This window comes from Lynx rufus, unplaced genomic scaffold (genome assembly GCF_022079265.1).
Source record: "Lynx rufus isolate CCGP_SWC_20201006 ecotype Redwood Valley unplaced genomic scaffold, mLynRuf1.p SCAF_23, whole genome shotgun sequence".
Taxonomy (NCBI): Eukaryota; Metazoa; Chordata; class Mammalia; order Carnivora; family Felidae; genus Lynx; species Lynx rufus.
Window position 1 is genome coordinate 9628173 of NW_025814838.1, and position 21646 is coordinate 9649818.

General features: G+C 42.2%; 1 protein-coding gene across 1 annotated transcript in view; it reads right to left on the bottom strand.

Annotated features, from left to right (window-relative positions):
- IQCK (IQ motif containing K) overlaps window positions 1–21646 on the bottom strand; it is an 87565-nt gene that overhangs the window by 38341 nt on the left and 27578 nt on the right. Inside the window, exons 5-6 of the mRNA XM_047087810.1 lie at window positions 16626–16678; window positions 16413–16490 (exon numbers count right to left, since the gene is read on the bottom strand). Of these exons, the coding sequence (XP_046943766.1) occupies window positions 16413–16490; window positions 16626–16678 (131 nt within the window). The remainder of the gene's footprint in view (window positions 1–16412; window positions 16491–16625; window positions 16679–21646) is intronic.

Here is a 21646-nt window from a genome sequence, read left to right on the forward strand (position 1 = left end):
TCAAACAGTGAAATGAGACCATCTAAAAACAGAGAGTGACCAGGAAGTTAGGGAATTCGGCCAAAAAGTTATTTAAATGGCTGCCTCCCAGACAGAAGGGAGACCCACCATGATACAGCGGGTCAGTTAGTGGGGAAAAAATAAAAAGAAAGCTTCATATTTTTACTCCCCAAAACTTGGGATTTATCCATAAAGCCGTTAAATTTTCAAAACAGAACTCTAATTTCTGCCACTCCATTTCAGTAACTGGCTCCTCATTCAGCCAGTTGCTCAGGCCTGAAATCTCCAAGCCATGTTTGACTTCTCTCTCACCACACATTCAATCCATCAACAAGTCTTGGTTCCAACATCAAAATATCCCAAATACAACCTCTTCGTGCCTCCTGAACTCTGAGCTGCCATTATCTCCTGCCTACAGTAGCCTCCCCACTGACCACTTGCATTGTTAGAGGTGACTGAAGTCAACTTCCCCGCTAGCCACCAGAGTAATCTTCTTATTTATTTATTTTTAAATGTGTATTTATTTATTTTGGGGGGGGAGGGGCAGAGAGAGAGAGAAAAAGAGAGAGAGAGAGAGAGAGAGAGAATCCCAAGCAGGCTCCACACTGCCAGCACAGAGCTGGACCTGGGCTGGATCTCACAAACCATGAGATCATGACCTGAGCAGAAATCAAGAGTCGGACCTTAACCCCAGCTGAACAACCCAAGTGCCCCCATAGTGGTCTTTTGTAAAAGATAAATCAGATTCCCTCGATCTTCTCCTAAAAACCCTCTGATAGTTTTCTATCACACTCAGAGGAAAAAAGTTAATCTTTACCATGGTACCCAAAGGCCCACCCAACCTGGGCACAACCTAGCCCACTGTTCTGGCTTCACTGTCCACCCAGCTTTGGCCTCCCTCATCTCCTCGTCTCACTAGCCAAGTCTGTTCCCTCTCTCAAGGGCCTTCAGAGTGGCTGTTCTCTCCACCTGGAACACTCCTCCTTCTGATCTTTGTAAGGTTGGCTTACAGACCCCTGTGCAAATGTTTCCTGTTCAAAGAAGTGCATCTTCCCTGGCTTCTCTAAACACCGGCAGCTCTCACCCCAGGCCTGGGATGCTCTATCCACTTACGCTGCTTCATTTTTCCTCAGAGCACTTGGGTCTTCTTTACATTATGCAATATGCTTATCTGTTAGCTTAGTTATTGATTGTCTTTATACTAAAATGTAAACTCTATGGGGGCCAAGACTTTCTCTTGTTCTCCACTCTATCTACGGTACCGAGAAAAGTACCTGGAAAAGAGTAGGCATTCAGTAAGTGTTTTTGAATGAATGCATATTATTATAGATAAGAAAACAGAGAACTTTCTTTAATGTCAGGATTTATCAGTGGCGGAGCAGATATTTGGTCTTTCTCTTGCTTGGTTATTCTGCCCTCCACGTTTCATACTACTAAAGTAGTGACTGCCATTCTCCTCAGATTAAGGACACAGTAAAAGTGATCATTCTTTGGAGACCTCCTATGAGCCCTCGGCAATGGATGTCTTTAATTTTCATCTGCTCAACAGACCCTGCCCCTTCTTGTGGTATCTATCAGCCCTCAGACTTTGCTTTGACAGTTCCACCTCCCTGTGCTGGGGGGTGGGGAACGTGGGTCACAGCACCTCACCGTCCAGTAACCGAGGGGTGTACCTGACAGCCAAGCTTAGCCAAACAGATGCGGTTTCCCTAGAATGTGAATCTTGAGTGGACCGGCAGAGACTATAGTATTCTTCCCGGCACTGTTGTCTAGAAAACATGGGTCTATGATTCCTGGATCACTACACCTGCTTTCTAAGGCCAGGTCCTTGCCTTTTCCTTCACGTTTGTGAGTAATCTTTTTTTTCTTTCAGTATATACCCTTTTCCTTAAGTAGCCTTTAAATTTCTGTTGCTTGTGATAATTTCTCTGATACCATCTTAGACCTCACGGCAACCCTGCAATGTCATCCCCAAGTAACAGGAGAGAGGAGCACGGCTGGTGAACGGATTATTTCCAGGTTGCCTGACTGTGGCAGGCTATATAACAGTTCCCCAAGATGTCCTCATTCAATCCCCAGACTCTTGAATGGATACGTCCCCTTATATGGCAAAAGGGACTTTGTAGAAGGAAAGGATTTTGAGATTATCCCAGATTATCTAGGTGGGCCAATGATGTAGTCCCAAGGATCTTTGTGACAGGGATGCAGCCGCAGATGGCACCACAGGCGTAGCTGTGATGATGGACACCAGAGGTCAGAGTGAGGCAAAGAAGGGGTATGGGCCCTCCAGAGTACAGGCAGCCTCCAGAAACCAGAGAAGGCGAGAAAACAAATTCTCCTCTAGAGGCTCTGGAAGGAATTGGTTTTACACTTCTAGCCCCGAGAACTGTAAGAGACGACACCTGTGTTGTTTTGAGCCATCAGTTTTGTAGTAATTTATTAAGCAGCTATGGGAAACTAATACCCCAACTAATAAATGGCAGAGCTCAGGCTGGAACCCATGCTGCCTCCAACAGGCTCTCTGGGCTTGTTACCAAAGAGTCACCTAGAAACAACAGGAAGAAAGGAAGGAAGCAGGACTGTGTGCCGCAGAGAAAAGGGCTACCCACATGCCAAACCTCCAGTGAGAAAGAAGCACATAGCGGATTTATGCATCCCAGCATGTCCTGAATTCAGGAAACAGCTCTCCTTCCTTCCTATTTGAAGACAAATGCTAATATAAAGAGCAAAGTTGATTTATTATCCTCATGAGGCTCCTAGCCTCTGAAGTTACCCATCTATAAGACAAAATAAAATTAAAAGATTTTTTCCTTTCAACAGGACACGACAGCAAATTTACTGCCATGCCACCTTTTAATTATGATCCTTAGTGCAACATGCATGCTGTTTCCTGTGCCATTTAGAAGGCACGAACATTTTCCTTCAGATTATTAACCTTCTTGCAAACAGACCATCATACGAATGGCTGGTGCTTGTCCTCAAATGGCACGGTGACACTTTTGTTTTCACCTCAGCTTTTGGTCATAAGATACCTTTCATCGACATGAAAGTATTGTAGATTTTTTTCTATTTCTTTTTTTTGTCCAGGGGGTGAAATTTGCTGAAAAGACATTTCACCCAAAGCAAGCTTTTCTAAAACACAATCTTTGTTTCATTGAAGGTCTCAGCTTTAATGATGTCTTTCATGAGCCTTCTCCCCTGAGACATGGGACCAGATAGACAGCAGGGCACTTTTGTTCCTTGTGCTTGTGTAGTGATTTCTTTTTGCAAATGCATCTGACCAATTCCTTTTGGTCAAAATAAAAGTGAAACTTTTTTTGTTCTCAATATGATAGCAAATAATTTCCTTGTTTCTGATTGGCTGGTTGAGTCACGACTCTATAACAAAAAAGAGGATGATGCCAGATTCATAAATAGGAGGAAAGGCATCAGAAGATATGATGTAACCCACCACTGTTGAAAGGTAGGGAAGAAAACACCCTCATTAAGCTCTCATGAGAGCATGTAGCACATTGTGTTATTTGTCCCAGTTATTACTCTTCTCCCTGGAAAAAAAGAATTGTATATCTCTGCTCTGCCATATGCCTTGCAGTCTCTGCCGGGGGTGGTGTCAACCTCCCTATAGCACTGCTATTTGGCTTGGCCATGGACTTGTATCGGCCAATGAAACGTGAGCAGAAGTAAGGTTTGCCACTGCGTAGATGGGCCATTGCCCTTCTCTCTCTGCCATGAGAGGGAGGGAGGGGGCTGTTCCTTCAGCCCGGGTCCCAGAATGAAAAGGGACATGGAGCTGAGCCAAAAGTGATATGCAGCTAACATAAAAAAGGGGGAAGAAGAAACATTTGACATTGTAAGGCACTGAGATTTGAGGGTTGTTTAGCAACAGAACCTAGACAAAGCTAAGATGGACTACTGGAGGCTAGTTGGGGCAATACCATGTCAGAGCACGTATCAGGACTCTTTGATTTGCAAGTAATAGAAACCTACCTCAGGGCACCTGGGTGACACAGTCAGTTAAGTGTCCAACTCTTGATTTCGGCTTAGGTCATGATCTCATGGTTCGTGGGTTCTAGCCCTGCATCAGGCTTTTCACTGACAGCAGAGAGCCTGCGTGGGATTCTCTCTCTCTCTCTCTCTCTCTCTCTCTCTCTCTCTCTCTCTCCCCCCCCCTCCCCCACTTGTGTGTGCTCTCTCTCAAACATAATAAAATAAGATAGATAAAACTTAAAAAGAAAGAAACTTAACTCAAACTGGCTTAAGCAAAAAAAATAATTAAAAAAAAAAGTATTAACTAAGAGGGAAGGGATAGAGTCAGCTTTAGGCATGGCCAGATAGAGAGGCCCAAAACAATGCCATAGAAACTCAGGCTCCGGCCACCTCTCAGTTCCACTATTATCTCAGGCACAACCTCTTTAGGTGCTTGCCCTCAGCAGCTCAAGGCTTATGACTTCAAAGCTCCAAGTCTAGAGGAAAAGAGAGAGTCTAAAGTAAGTCTAAAGGAAAAGAGCTTCCTGGTTGCTTCCTAAAAAAATCTTGGGGTTATCGGTGACTCAAACAATTTGGGAGCAACTATAATAGTCAGGGGGATTCAATGGTCTGACTGGCCAAGCCTGGGTCACATCCCCAACCCAGAGCCAGAGGGGGAATCAGCTCACTGTCCACATGGACTGAGGACAGGAGAAACGTGATCCTCTCAGTGTCACATGGAGTTCTGTACCCAGAGGAGGAAGAGGAAATCAATGCAGGGTGGGGAAAAACATAAATGTCTACCACAGGAAGAAAGAAATGGAATAAAAAGAAGTAGAATAGAGGTGCCTGGGTGGCTCAGTCGGTTAAATGTCTGACTCTTGATTTTGGCTCCGGTCATGATCTCATGGTTTGTGAGATTGAGCCACGCATCAGGCTCTGCTAATAGCACAGAGCCTGCTTGGGATTCCCTCTCTCTCACTTTCTTTTTGCCCCTCCCCACTCTCTCTCTATGTCTCTCATATAAACTTTAAAATTTTTTTTGAAAAGTAGAATAAATACCCTTTAGTTTTGTAATTGTTTTTAATTCTTAAAGTAACTCTGTAGACAATATGAAAGCTACAAAATAATTTAGAAGACAAAATAAAAGCCGTGTTCCTGACTTTGGAGTGAAACATCCTTTTGAAAGATTTTTACGTGTAGAGTTATTTAATTCTATGATTATCCTTGATTTTAAACATTTCCTTTTCACTGTATAGTTTATTTAACAAATATGTTTATTTTCTTTGTGATAAATCTTAGTTATCTTTATAAACCTAAGAAAAAATATTTTTTAATGTTTATTTATTTATTTTGAGGCGGGCAGGGGCAGAGAGAGGAGAGAAAGAGAATCTCAAGCAGGCTTTGTGCGGTCAGCACAGATCCTGACATGGGGCTCGAACCCATGAACTGTGACATCATGATCTGAGCTGAAACCAAGAGTCAGGCGCTTAACTGTCTGAGCCACACAGGTTTCCCATACCTAAGAAAAACATTTAAGGGTTGTCAATGTCTATATAAAATAGCTACAAAAAATGCAGTTACTTGGAAAAAAAAGTTATGGAAAAGGAATGGGTAACTGAGAACGCATGGACAGAGTGAAGAGTATGCTAAATTATGGGGAACCTGTAGGAGAAGGGCCTGTCATTTATGTGAAAAGCGATCGGCAGCCATCCGTGACAAATGATCCCAACCTACCAGCTGTGATCTGACAATATAATGACATCACGCAACAAAGACAGCTGGGCTTGGTAGAATTTGTCTTACCAAGAACATTTAAATAAAGCCAAACTCACATTTTAGATGGTTCCCCTGGCTGGTAGATAGGATTCTCTGAGGCAATAAATGCTAACACACACATAGTATAAAGAGGAGTTCTATCTTCTACCACAGCTGTAATCTGAAATCAGCACATAAGATGAAAATCACATCTAGTCAAAATTTCCCCTTCACGGCATCCTTCAATCAATGTCACATAGCCAGTGTTCTCCCTGTCTTAGCACTGATCACTCTAAGTAGCAGGTGATCTAAGAGGCAGGTTCTTAAAGGCATGGACTCAGGAGCCAGGTTGCCTGGGTTCAATCCTGTCTTGTTGTTTGCTAGCTTCTGACCTTGGGCAGGTAAGTCATCTCTGCGCCTCAGTTTTTTCTCTGAAATATGGCTGTCACTGGGACAGCAAGTACTCGTGGAATATCCAGTGTCCCTTATGGATCTCAGCCTCCCTTGCAGTTGGTTTGGAGTCAGGCTCTGTCAGGAGATGGGAGAAGGTTAAGAACATTCTAGGCTGAGAAGGTTAAGAACATGGGGCGCCTGGGTGGCGCAGTCGGTTAAGCGTCCGACTTCAGCCAGGTCACGATCTCGCGGTCCGTGAGTTTGAGCCCCGCGTCGGGCTCTGGGCTGATGGCTCAGAGCCTGGAGCCTGTTTCTGATACTGTGTCTCCCTCTCTCTCTGCCCCTCCCCCGTTCATGCTCTGTCTCTCTCTGTCCCAAAAATAAAATAAAAAAACGTTGAAAAAAAAAAATTAAAAAAAAAGAACTAAAATGCCTCCTCCACTCTTTTCTTCCTTTGCTTTAGTGACCTCAAAAATCATTATGTTCCAGATAGCTATAAATAAAAGGGCTGTCTAAACTGTGTCAGTCTTTGTATGAGCAAGAAGTAAACTGTTACTGAGTATTTCAGTATTGTTTATGATTGCAACTCAGTCTAAAATAGCCTGACTACTACAACAGGGACAATAACATTTCCTACTCTGTAGAGTTGTCATACAAGTTAAATTAGGTTAATATTTATCAACTGTTCAGAATAGTACCCGAGTACATACTATATAAATGCTTGGTTGGCAGGTAGTTATGTGGGTAGGCAGACATACAAACAGAAGCATGTAGTTGTCTTATGAGCTGCCCATGTTATGAAGGGCACATAACACTGGGAACAACTAAGGAAAGAGCTGAGTCATGTGCCCTATTTATGCTTTTGCCTATAGAATGGAATGGCAAGGGGGAACAGCTTGGTTTTTTAAAAATCTTATTTCTCTCTCTTTCCCCCAAAGGCATGTCATTGAACTAGTATAAATTAAGTACATGCATTTTGTAATCCAACTATACACAAAGACTATCCATGAAGACAGGTACCATGTTTCTCTGTGTTATATTTCCATGGTACAAAGTATCCAATAAACGGTAGCCAACCAGCTTATGAATACGTCTGTGCTCTATAATTTTAGAGCACATTTGAGCATTCAATAAACATCAGCTAAATAAATGAACAAATAAATAACTACTTTTAAATAGCTGGAACATACCTATTCATAAACATATCAGTACTGGAAAAATGGTATCCCCTTAATGGTTGGCACTAGAATTCCTCTTAGGTAAGAAACTAGCTTTGTTTACTTGAAAGACCATTTTACAGATGGAAAATCTGAGGCTGACAGCAGTTAAGTCATCTTCATCCAGAGTCACACAACTGGAAATGGTGAAGCTTGGTTTGGAAGGCAGAGTTGTGAATCCAGAGTCCAAGTTCTTTTTTTTTTTTTTTAACGTTTATTTATTTTTGAGACAGAGAGAGACAGAGCATGAATGGGGGAGGGTCAGAGAAAGGGAGACACAGAATCTGAAACAGGCTCCAGACTCTGAGCTGTCAACACAGAGCCCGACGCGGGGCTCGAACTCACAGACTGTGAGATCATGACCCGAGCTGAAGTCGGACGCTCAACCGACTGAGCCACCCAGGCGCCCCCAGAGTCCAAGTTGTAACTCCTACACTTCCACTCCCGCCACTTCTTTGTCCTCTAGGATATTCCTACACCACCCTCGACAGCTCCAGGATTTGACGTGCTGTCATCTTCCCCAACCCATCCCCCACCGGCCTTTTCAGATACTTCATTATTCATACTGATGACACCTCCAACACCATGGCCTCCAATCCACGTGACTCCATGACTCCCATCTTCCCTTATGTCCATCACTCAATAGAATGGTCACATCTTAGAATGGGCTTCAGATTCCCTGAAGACTCTCATATCTCAATTTTCCAAATTCCTGCTCTGATCGTAACCTTATCCAACCTTCCATCTTTCTCACTCACGCTCATTTAATTGTTTTTAGCTCTTATGCAAAACTAGGATTTGAGAACGTTCTTGGTATCTAGAACAGGGCTCAGCAAACTATAGCCCAAGGGTCAAATGTGGCCCATCACCTATTTGTGTAAGTAAAGTTGTACTAGAATCTAGCCATGTCTGTTTATTCACATACTGTCTATGACTGCTTTCCTGCTACAATGGTGGAGTTGAAGTAATTGGATCAGCAATTTGCAGGCCATATACAGCCTGCAAAGCCTAAAAGATTTACCATGTTCTACAAAAAAAGTATTTATTGTAAGAAAAAGTACTAGTAGAACCATGTTCTTTAGGGCAAGCCCAAGGCTCTGATCATGTTAATCCTCCTTTCATTGTTGCTGGGGAGAAGTGGGTTTGGCATCAGAGGAGAATGTGAAGGGAGAATGAGGCTGAGGTAAGGGAACTGGTTGGTGAGTCATGCGCATTCAGAGTCAGGTCTCAGGAAGGGTGACCAAGGCCTCTCCAGCACTAGGCTTTTCACATGTCCCACACCTGCTACTCTCGCCTTGCCCCAGGGCCATTTTCCTTCCATGCCATTTGAGTTTCTCAGCATGATCACATGAAAACTCAGTCTCCTCCACTGTCTGTCACTCCAGCAAACTCCAGTGGAGAACAGCCCCCAACCCTCCCGGCTGACAGCCAGTCAATAAATACCTCCTTGCCCATGGCTCATCCATCATTCAAGTGGTCATGAGGAGCTTTGAAAAATCTCATTGTTTCTTTTCCTTTTAATTTTTTATTATGGAAAATTTCAAAGATATAAAAAAGTAGACAAGAAAACAAAAATGAACCCACGTCACCATCAGCCAGCTTCAATTCTACTGTTCTGCATGTCAGTTATTCAATGTAACTCCCCGCTCCCAACCCTCCCAGAGACACCATACCATTTCATATTTCATTCATAAATATTTTAGCATGTTTCTCTAAAAAGCAGTAACTTTTTTATTGTGACTATGAAATTATTATCATACCTTAAATAAAAGAATAATTCTTTACATCATCAACTATTCAAAAAAATTTTTTTTAATATTTTGTTTTTTATATTTGAGAGAGAGACAGATAGAGCATGAGCAATGGAGGGTCAGAGAGATGGAGACAGAATCTGAAGCAGGCTCCAGGCTTTGAGCTGTCAGCACAGAGCCCAATGCAGGGCTCAAACCCATAAACAGTGAGATCATGACCTGAGCCGAAGTCGGACGCTTAACCAACTGAGCCACCCAGGTGCCCCTATATCATTAACTATTTATTAAGTATTCAAATTTCCAATTGCCTCCTAATTTTTCTTTTTATTTTTCCTTTGAATCATGATCCAAATAAAATCTACCTATTGAAATTTCAAAAACCACATGAACCCCATTTTAGTGTCTCCAAGTTTGGTATGTTTCTCACTTCTAAAGTGAACACATAATGTAGTATTTCTTTCTCTTTCTTAAAATTGGTGGTTAAATTGTTAACATAATTCAAAAAATATGGTAGCTTTTGAAAAAAAAAGTAAGATATTATTCTTAGAAAAGTTAATGATGCTTCCCCTTTATTTAAGATCCCCTAGGTCCAGTCTAGACTTTCCACTTAATATTAGCTTTGCTAGTCTTCAGCCCTGATTTTACCCAACCATCTGCTTTCTCCACCCCCTTTCCAGGGTTGCAGAGGGTTGCTGGTGATAATCACATAAGCAGGCTGTTTACATGCACCACAAATTCAGGCCATCAGCTGGGCCATCCCTATTTATCCCTAGTTGATTCCCTACCAATTTCACCACAGCAGCTGCTGCACACCCCCTTTCCTCCCCCACAAGCCTCCAGAACCTGCCTGGGCCTCCCTCACAGCAGATGCCTCTACACCTAAATGAACAATCAGGATGACAGGACCCACCATGAACTTGCTCAGTTTTTCCGCTTCACCCCAAATTTCCTCTTACTTGTAGTTCTGGTCTCAGAAGAAGACATACATCTTCTTATACCTAATATATGTGTATATATGCACATAGAAGTCTCTGAAAAGAAGTTCACTAAAATGTCAACAATGGTTACATCTGAGAGGCAGGCTCTTAGGTGATTTGTACCTTTTTCTTCATACTTTTACTTTTTTCTCTGAGCATGTTATCATTTTCGCAAAACCCATAATACCATTTCAAAATGTCAGTGATCCCCAAGAAAATGTAGGTGATCCCTACCAGTGAGGGACTTCCAATTTTCCCATATTCTCCATTACTCTTTGAGGTAGGCAGAAAAATGGCACCCAAACATGAAAGAATCATAATTCCTATAACCTATGTTATGTTACAATGGCAAAAAGGACTGTGCAGATGTGATTAAATTAAAGACCTTGAGATGGGGAGAATATTCTGAATTATCTGGGTGAGCCAATGTAACCTAACAAAGAGGGAGGCAAAAGAGAGTCAGAGAAATGTGACTAAGGAGACAGGATCAGAGATATGTGACATTGCTGGCTCTGAAGATGGAGGAAGTCACCACCAGCCAATATAGGCAGCATCTAGAAGCTGCAAAAGGCAAGAAAATGTGTTCTCCCCTAGAGAGACAACACATTTTCCTCCATGAAAGAATGCAGCCCTGCCAACACCTTGATTTTAGCCCAGGGACACCCATGTCAGGCTTTTGACTTCCGAACTGTACAATAATAACTTTTGCATTGGTTAAAAACTTTGTGGTAATTTGTTATAGCAGCAAGAGAAAACTAATATACCCCAACTCCCTCCCCACTGAACAACTCAACATAACCTAAGTGGAAACAATGATTTGCTCTGCAGACAAGACAAGGCATGGTCACCATTGCCAACCACATGACTTAGAGTAAGTGCCTCCTTCATTGAACCCTTGGACCAACTCTGGGGCACTCCAAAGTTCAGCTGTAGCTGTACATTTGACATGGGGATCTTGATTCCAAAATCAATGTTTCTCTCCAGACTCCACTTCTGAGCTTCAGACCGATATTTCCAATATGGACGCCTCAATCTCAATGTGCCCAAGACAGAAATCCTCATCTTTACCCTTGAGCCTGATTTTCCAGCCACGTCTCTTTGCTTCTATCATGGGCTTCCATTCGCCCAGCAAATCTCCCCTTTTCAGGCACATTTCTTCACCCCCAAACTCATCATCCTGTGCCATCCATCCACTGGACCTATCACAGGGTCCTCCTTTCCATTCCTGTTGTCCCAGTTCAAGATCTTAGGGCTGGAACCAGGTGGTCCGCTGCACTCTTGGGAGTTATCCTGCCAAAGCAGCTCGCTCACAGTATGCCTCTGCTCCAAAATCTTTTAATACTCTCTCGTGCTTATGGAATAATGCCCAAACTTGATGGTTTTACATTAAACCAAAATCCATCCCCTGACTCCCTTCCAGCCTTATCTCCTATCCCCTCCCTATATGTTGGCATGCTCTATGAGTCAGCTATGCTGGTTTCCTGTGCTTGGACCAAGTCCTGCCTTCTCCCACCTTCCTGCCTTTGGCCATGAGTACCCTTTTCTGCTGTATGTCTCATCTAAAGTCCACGGTGTCCTCTGATGGCAACAGTGGCCACTAGGAAGGCACATGTTGCTCCAGACTGGGCCTGTTCACGATTTCATGTGTAGGTGCATCATTTCACCGCATCTTCATGATCATCAATCACATTTCACTAACGAGGAGATACAGGCCAGGAGAGTGACCTGCAGGGGTGCTTTTAAAATATGTCCGCGTGTGGTTTGATACTCCTTCTTTCAAAAGGTGGAGCCTAATCACACTCCCCTTGCATGTGGTACATGAGCTGGACTTAGTGACTCACTTCTAATGAACAGAATGTGGTGGAAGGTGCAGGTGTTTGGCTTCCCAGTTGGGTCACAAGAGGCACTGCAGCTTCCTTCTTGGTCTCGAGTCTCTCACCCTGGAAGAGGCCAGTTACCATGTGGTGAGGACACTCGAGCAGCCCATGGAAAGGTCCGTGTGGAGAAAAACGGAGGCCTTCAGCCTGTGGGTGGGTGTGGCACCGTGTGGTACCGTGTGGGTAAGCCAACTTGAAAGTGGCTCCTGTAGGCTCAGTCACGTCTTCAGAAGACTACAGCCCCCGCGACGTCTTGACTGTAGCCTATGAGACACCTTGAAACAGAACCACCCAGCTGAGCAGCATGCACCTCAATTCCTGATCCACAGAAACTGTGAGAATTTAACAAGTGTTTACTGTTCCAGGCCACTAAGTGCTGGGGTAATTTGTTACACGGTAAGAGAAGCTAAAACACTTACCCAGGGTCATACGACTAGTAAGCTGGTAGAGGAGACATTTGAACACTGGTTTGTCTGTCCCCAGAGCTCATGTTCTTAACCTCAGCCCAGAACTGCTAGAAGTGCTAGTTTATATTTTGCTTCCTTTAGAAAACTTTGACAAAGTCTACCCTCAAAATTCATCTTCCTCCAATCTGTACCCTTAAGCCCTACTCAAAATGCCCATTTATTTTGCCCCCAACAATCCCCATATTTGCCCAAGACCAACCTTACTTCGTTTACAACTTCCGGCTCCTTTCAGTTTTGGGACCTACATCTTAGTGTTGGCACTAAGATTAAATGAGATAATATGTGTAAAAGTACTTAGCAGAGGAATGGTGAAATTATACTATTTACTACTTCAAGTATACTTTTTATTAATAGTATAACATAATTATATTATTTATTTGAACACAGTATTTCTTCTGCTCTATGGATGAGGTCTCAACTCTGGGTATATATTAGAATCACCCAGGAAGCTATTAAAAACAAACAAACAAACAAACAAACAAACAAACAAACAAACAAACCAATACATGGGCTATACCCTGAATTAAGAGGTCTGATTTAATAGGTCTTGGGGAAGTCAGGCAACAGAAACTCCCCAAATGACTTTAACGTGCAGCCAGGGTAGAAAACCACTGGATTAGGTCAGAGGTTCTCAACCAGAGGCTATTTTGTTGTCTCCCTGCCCCACTCGATCCCTCATGCCCCTGATATTTGCTAGTGTCTGGAGATATTCTTGATGGTGACGGCTTTAGGGAGGTGCTATTGGCATCTAGTAGGTGGAGGCCAGAGAAGCTGCTGAACATTCCACAATGCACAGGCCAGCCCCACATCAGAGAATTATCTGGTGCTAAATGTCGATAGTGCTAAGGTTCAAAAAACCTGGATTAGATATTGTTTCCAGCTCCTGCTCTCATTCTCTTTAAGAACATTGGTTCTTACTTATCTCTCTGACTCTTCTGGTATCTTTGAGAAGGATACAAGACCTGAGTCCTTCCCTCTGAAGACCAAATGTGGGCACCAACCAGCTTGGCTGCTGCCCCAACTGGGCTGGCTCCAGGCCTGTCAGGAGGGTCTGTGAATGGTCTTGTGCTTCCCCATTTCCCTTCAGTGCTTTAGCCTCTGTATTAGAACACTTGCTACAGAAACTATACTTAGTTGTAAATATGTCTCTCTTACTCCCAAAGCCAGAGCCCGTATTTTATTGATCTCTATTTATTCCACAATACCAGGCTCTGTGCATTGCACTTGGTAGGTGTTCAATAAAATACTTATTGCATCAAAGCAGATTAATATAATTTAAAGTTTTATCACACTTCTTGGCATCTCTTTGAAAGGTTACAGAAATAGAGGATACAAATGCCAGTTAGGAGAGAGCTCTTGTATTTCTGTTCTTGTGGAGTTAAAGTCAAATGGTCAGTTTTGCTACTTCTTAGTGTATTTATATGAGTTGCCAGAGGACGTGAGCAACCATTTTAAATTAAGATATATTTAAAAAAATTTTAATGTTTATTTTTGACAGAGAGAGAGAGACAGAACGCGAGCGGGGCGGGGGGGCGGTGGGGGGGCGGGCAGAGAAAGAAGGAGACACAGACTGACGCAGGCTCCAGCCTCTGAGCTGTCAGCATAGACCCTGATGCGAGGTTCGAACCCACGAACCGTGAGATCATGACCTGAGCCAAAGTCAGACACTTAACCGACTGACCCACCCAAGCACCCCAGAAGATATTTTTATAATAAATGACTAGGGATTTGAGAGGACTCTTATTTAGAGAAGTTCTCATATCTTTAAGATTCTTTTTCATTGGTTATCAGAAGTGAGAAAATGCTTCATTTTCAAGGCAAAGCAATAACTTGGAGAATGATACTGAAAAAACCTTGTCTTAGAAAAATATATGCAAACTCTTCCACTTATTAATCATTTATACTCAATACATTATGGGCCTTCCATTTTCATAGTGGGCAAAATTAGGCACAGGTTTGGAAGCTAATTAAAAAAACACGGTTTTCCAATATCATTCATTCTCCTTTCAATGTTTTGCTAGTCTCAGATTTTTATTTTTATTTTAATGTTTATTTACTTTTGAAGGAGACAGACAGCACAAGTGGGGGAGGGGCAGAGAGAGAGGGAGACAGAATCTGAAGCAGGCTCTGGGCTCTGAGCTGTCAGCACAGAGTCCGACATGGGGCTGGAACCCACAAGCCGTGAGATCATGACCGGAGCCTAAGTCAGATGCTTAACCAACCGAGCCACCCAGGCGCCCCTGATTTTTAAAAAACTGATAACGGGTGTCCCGCTGGCTCAGTTGGTACAGCATATGACTCTTGATTTCAGGGTTGTGAGTTTGAGTCCTTTATTGGGTGCAGAGAGTACTTTTTCTTAAATAAAAATTTTTTTGGTTTACATTTATTTATTTTTGAGAGACAGAGAGAGACAGCATGAGCAGGGGAGGAGCAGAGAGAGAGGGAGACAGAATCAGAAGCAGGCTCCAGGCTCCAAGCTGTCAGCACTGAGCCCAAAGCGGGGCTCAAACTCACAGACTGAGATCATGACCTGAGCCGAAGTCGGACGCTTTGACTGACTGAGCCACCCAGACACCCCCAGAGAGTACTTAAAAAAAATCTTTTAAAACCCTGGTAAAATCTGGGGTATATTTAATTCTCCAAATTAAGAAAGTCAGTCAAGAGTCTATTCAACTTGGCATTCTCAGGAAGGGCATATCTAAACAAACAAACAAAAAAAAGTGATATTTGAGGGCTAAAGGTCTAATTTAAGGTCTTTCATTCTGTTTAATATGAGGTTTTACAAGCCTTGCTTAATTTTCTAATGCCTTGGTTTCCTTACATTGTTTTCACAAAGGGCTGGCATGAAAACATTTCAAAGCAACCAGTTAAATATACATCATTTTCTCTAAATTGACCTTTCTTCCACCTATGATCTAAAATAGTGGACCATTGCTTAAATGTCATCTTTCAGGTGAGATCCTTCCTGACCACCCTATGCAAAATTAAGCCCCTTCGATATTCTGCATTCCCCCTCTCTGCTTTCTTTTTCCCTATAGCACTTACTTGTTCATTGTCTGTCATCCCCCACTAGGATATAACTTCCATAAAGGCAAGGAAGGTGCTTTACCTCCAGCACCTAGAATGATGTTTGGTGCATCGTAGTACTCAATAAATACTTATTGTATGAATGAGTGAATTGTGCAAATCTAGAGATGAAATATACTATAACACCATCAAAGGCAGGAATTAGGTGTGATTGAATCAACAGGGCTAGATCTCAAAAGCATGTATTTGAGAGCAAACAAAAGCAAGTTGCAAAATAATGCATGCATTTCCTCATCTGCAAAATAGGGCTGGTAATGGCATTGTTATCAGGATCAAGTTAGTTCATTAGTGTTAAATGCTGAGAACAATGATATAAGCACTCAATAAATGTTATTTGCCATCATCATCATTACATTGATGAGAAATCACTCACAGCAAATAGTACTACTAATTTTATATGATATAATCTAATTTTACATGGTTAACCAACCTTAAGAGCTCTGGAAGGACTATAGACTAAACTGATTACTTTTGTGAGGAGAGAAGAACTCATATGATGGTCAAGGAGAATTTTAAATTTATCTGTCATGTTCTAATATTTTAAATGTAGAATAGATCCATATAACTAAAAATCAGTATTTAAAAAAGTTTAGTCCTATTTCTTGAGACATAATAACCTTGAGAGGGGGCAGGGAAGAAGGGAGGAAGAGAGAAAGAATGAGGAGAGAGAACGGAGAGATGAATTACTTAGGATAAGAATTTTTTAACTTTTCTGATTTATTTCTGAAGTGCTTCTAGAATAATCACCACGGATAGGATGCTCTTAGCCTGGACTGAAAATAGCTAGAGACAAGAACCACGAATAAAACTGACCTGGAGTCCTGGATGGATTACATGAGTTAGTTGGATTGGAGAAAACTATCATTAACACAGTCTTAAAATAGGAATAAATTATTTGAGGCCTTGTGTTGGTACTTACTGATGCTTCAGCCACTGCTCCACAAATGGAATGGAGAAGAATTCCGTGAAAGACTCCCCTATCCTCTTTGGATTTTGACTGGTAACGATGCCACATTTTGATTGACAAGAAAACAATAAGCAAAAATTCAAGTCAATTGTTGCTATTCTGCTTGCAAATGAACACTATTGAATCCTTAGGGTCATTGAATATTCAAACACATGCAAAACTTACTTGTATAACCACTCAGTCAGAAAATCACAGGCAATGAATTTGGTTCTTTTTCTCTAAAGAGAGAAAAGAGAAGAGAGAATTAAATTATACTCTTTGTCCACATGTCTGAGTAGGACAAAGAAAGAGAGGTTAATTGATTTTTTGGGTTAGATGAAATATGCGTGAGTCTTTTATGAGGTTTATAAGTACATCAACAAACAGTAGTTTGGGGTGATGTAAAGAATTCTGAAGACTTTTCTCCAGTCATCTTTATTTTTTTGTTTTTTGTTTTTAATTTTTTTGATGTTTATTTATTTTTGAGAGAGAGACAGAGAGCAAGCAGGGGAAGGGCAGAGAGAGAGAGACACAGAATCTGAAATAGGCTCCAGGCTCTAAGCTGTCAGCACAGAGCCTGACGTGGCGCTGGAACCCATGAACTGTGAGATCATGCCTGAGCTGAAGTCAGAAGCTTAACCAACTGAGCCACCTAGGCACCCCTCTCCAGTCATCTTTGGATTAGCACATTTTCTGATAGCAGGGACTAATAAAAGACAGTGCACATAGTAGGAGGCTTACTACATGCTTTTGGAATTGTCACAGAAGGATTTTATTTAAATCTGGAACTTGATTCTGAGTAACTGTACTTACTGCTTTCTCCCAGTCCACTCGAACCCTCCCAACAGCACTACTTTGGGTCTGGGTACCATCTTGCAATGTAGAAGCCAAGCATGCAGGTGCCATTGGCCAGTGTGGCTGACCCTGCCAGTTGTCCACCCAACAGTGGCTCCAGGTCTACACTTCTCCCACCTGGTTCTGTGCCTCAGGAGGCTGATTTTATGGTTCACTTCCACCAGGCTCCCTTACTCACTAGGTGGGTCCAGCCAGTGGGAGGTACCAGCAGGAGATCTGAGACAGGGAGGATAGACAGGGTGTAGTGGATTGAACTGTGTGTCCTCCTCGACCCAAATTCATACGTTTAACTCCTAACTCCCAGAACTTCAGAATGTGACTGTATTTGGAAATAGGATCATTACAAATATAATTAGTTGCGTCCAGCCACTCCTGAAGGGCACAGCAACTCCAAAGAAAATGAATAAATTTGGGGTAATATAGCAAGTAAGAAGGGAGATGCTATTGGCTAAACCATCAATGGCAGATTTCTAATGACACTGTACTAGACCCTAGATCCTGCTATACCCAAATTCCAAAGCCCAAATTCCCTGGACCTTTCAGGTACATGAGTCACTATATTCATTTTTTTTTTAAAGCTTATTTATTTTTTCAGAGAGAGAGAGACAGTGAGTGAGCGACCATAAGTGGGGGAGGGGAAGAGAGAGAGGGAGACAGAATCCTAACCAGGCTCCAAGCTCTGAGCTGTCAGTACACAGCCTGATGCAGGGCTCAAACTCACAGACTGTGAGATCATTACCTGAGCCAAAGTCAGTCGCTTAACTGACTGAGCCACTCAGGCATCCCTAGTCTCTGTTTGATTAAGCCAGTTTATATTGGGTTGTTTATTGCTTACAACAGGAAAAGTTTTAACTCCTATTCCTTTTTTTCTCCAATCAGCTAACCCCCACTTGTCCTCCTAGATGCCTCCAGGAAGACTTTCTGACCATTCTCACCCTCCTCAGCTTAAACTCTCCAGCCCCCCACCCCCAGTTCCTCATTTGCCACTCTGTCATAGCACCTGAGACATAACCATAACATAATACTTGCCCACATGTCTATCTTCCCCACTTAACTATAAACTTCTTGAGGACAAGGCACATGTCTCTTTTCTTTATATTCTTAGTGCTTAATTGAGTGCCTTGCATGGAGTAGGTGATCAATGGGTGGTAAGTAAATGAATGAATGAATTCACCATTCAACTCTCAAACATCAAAGCAAGAAAGAGCTTACTTACAAGAATTCTGACATCTTTTTTTAAAAGTTTATTTATTTATTTTAAGAGTGCATGCAAACGGGAGAGGGGCAGAGAGAGATGGAGAAAAAGAGAATCCCAAGCAGGCTTGGCACTGTTAGTTCAGAGTCTAATGTGGGGCTTGATCTCACAAACGGCGAGATCATGACCTGAGCTGAAGTCAGACGCTTAACCTACTGAGCCACCCAGGAGCCCCAAGAATTCTGATATTTAAAACTAGCGACTGCTTGGGGCGCCTGGGTGGCTCAGTCAGTTGAACGTCCGACTTCGGCTCAAGTCATGATCTCAGTGTTCATGGGTTTGAGCCCCACATCGGGTTCTATGCTGACCGTTCAGAGCCTGGAGCCTGTTTCAGATTCTGTGTCTCCCTCTTTCTCTCTGCCCCTCCCCTGCTCACACTTTGTCTGTGTCTCAAAAATAAATAAACATTAAAAAAAAAACCCAACTAAGGATTGCTAATATAATTCTGGATAGTTTCTCTTCATTTTCTTCTCCTAATATTTTATCATGAAAATGTTCCTTCTTTTTTTTCTTTTTTTCCCCCCCTTCACTTGAAAATAGCCAACTCAGCTTTATAATCTTAGATAAGGTTGAAAAAAAAAAACTGTTGTGAAATTGATTCTCACCAAAAAGGAAAGTGCTGCTTAAAATTTTTTACTGAAAGCTTTACTATAGCCATTAGTCCATAAAACAGAGCAGTTCCCGAGTTGCTGGAGATTGTTTGCAGTCTTCTACCTCCTTGCTGATAGCCTTTTATTAAAAAATTGAAACACTGCTGGCCAGGGTAATAAAATTAAATGTACTGGAGCATGTAACAGGGTTTTCTAAGGCTGTCTTGCAACAGTAGGGTTGCCTTCAAAAAGCCATCTTTAACCCAACTAAGAAAATACTTGTACAACAATGCAAATATGTATCTAGCATGGATTGCCGTATAATTTAAACAATTCAGCAATTGTAAGATGGCAGTGTCTCTTTCTTTCCTGTCCATAAAAGATGCATTGTTCCCTTGGCATTTACTGCAGTGTTTGGTGGTAAAGATTCCTTCTACCAAGGGAATGCAGTTTGACTTACTCTATTAAATAGACTTTTAAAATAGCCCAATGGTCTGATGTATGAAGGTCATGCAGACAGATTTAATCACTTTTGATGCAAAGAAATAAAATGGAAGAAATTGTGTTTTCCTTCTGATCTGAGCAAGTGTGGACGTGCCGTGCATACTCAGACACGTGGAACAGTGAGGATATTGTTCAGCTGTTGTTTAGTTTAAAAATTATCTGCCAGGGAGCTGAAAGAGAGAAGGGAGAGCAAATGAAAAGTTGTGGTGAGTGAAGAGATAAGAGAGGAAGTAATAGAAAAATTAAAGAGTGAGATTAAGAAAGTGTGGGCACCCAGGGTTTACGTAATGCGGACAAACATACTGAGTTCATGATTGTTAAAGGGTGAGTATGTGCAAGTTTCGGCAAGCAGAGGAAACAGTTAAGACAACCTCAAACAAGGTTAAAAAGCAATTTTTAAAAATCAGGAATTAAAAGGAAAAAAGACTAAATGACAAAGACATCATCATGTCATCATGAGTCTGCAACTTACTTTAAAATGCACCCAAAAAACAAGGTAGATGGATAGACGGATGGACTGATGGATTGGTGGACAGATATGCAACCAAGCCAATAAAGCAAAATGGTAACTGTAGAATCTAGGTGGTAAATATGTGGATGTTCCCTCTGAAATTCTTCCACTGTTCTATATTGCTGGAAAAATTTTGTAATAAAATTCGGGGGTGGAAAACATCATCATAAAAGACTGAAACCCCAAAGAGAGAAAAGGCAGAAATTGGAGTTCAACCCAGACAGCACCTTGCCCCGATGTTCATGTTGGGTACGCCCATAAGAAGCAGACTAGAAGTGCAGAGACTAGAAAGAGAAACTACTTGCATTGGAAAGTCACTGAATCTGCATCCGGTAATGAATGTAATTCCACCCCAGAAAGGTCAAAAGCACATGCTGTGAGGTTAGTGCACTGAAGTGTGGCTTGCTATGGCATTGTGTTTGTTGAGATTCTTTGGGTTTGCAAGGTTTAGAAATCTGTTCGGGTTACCTTGGTTACTGGGTATTTTTCACAAATCAGTTTAGGATAGATTTTGCCGCAGCAAACAACCCCTAAATCTGAGAAGCTTATATCATCAATGGCTTTTTTTTCACTCATGTTACATGAACATTTCAATCAGCTATAGCTCCCTGCTCCACGTTGTCTTTACTCTGGGATTCAGGCTGACGAGCTTCTCTCTAAAATAGCACTAGTTATCACATTAAGTGAATACGACATGGTGAACCATGCTTTGACTCTTAGAGTGTGTATTTGGAAATGACATATGTCACGTTCACACATTGCTTTGACCAAAGCAGTCACATGGACAAGCCTCCCTTAGAGAGAGGCCACAAATATTTTTGAACACGAATATAGTCTTGCACACGGGGTTAGTGTAAAGGCAGAAGGCGTGGAAGGAAAATGGGAATTCCTCTGACTGGGGGCAGGTCTCAGGGAGAAGTGGACCAGGGTCCATGGCTGTTCAGGGCGCAGGTCTGGCTAATCACAGTAGCCTCATCCACTTATAGCTTTGTGGCTCAACAACAGTTCTGGTTCTCAATGTACGTGGGACTCAGCCCTGTGGCATCGCTACTCCCCAGAAGAATCTGATTGGATTGGTAAGATACTACTCAGAATGGGCCATCCCTGTTGGGCAGAGCAATTGTACCAGATCATTTCATAGCCACTTGGCATTCTCAAGTGGCTGCCCATAGGGTGTGACACTTATTCTTGGCTCAATCACTTGTAGCCAGGGTAATGGGGACATGGACAAAGCAGGGACAGAGGGCTGAAGTTAAGGCTGTGGGTGTGGCATGCACTTAGAATGTCATAGCCTCCTTTCCCACATAGCTATTCTCTACAGTAAACCTCCAGACGCCTGAGAACCAGCCCCCCTCTTCAAAAGTGATAACTGATTCTAGAAACGAGCACTCACTTGGACTACAGCCAGATGCCAAAATACTTATCACAGCAAACTTCAAACAGAAGTTACATTTTCCCCGACTGCATTAGAATTTCATTAAAGAAAAATAAT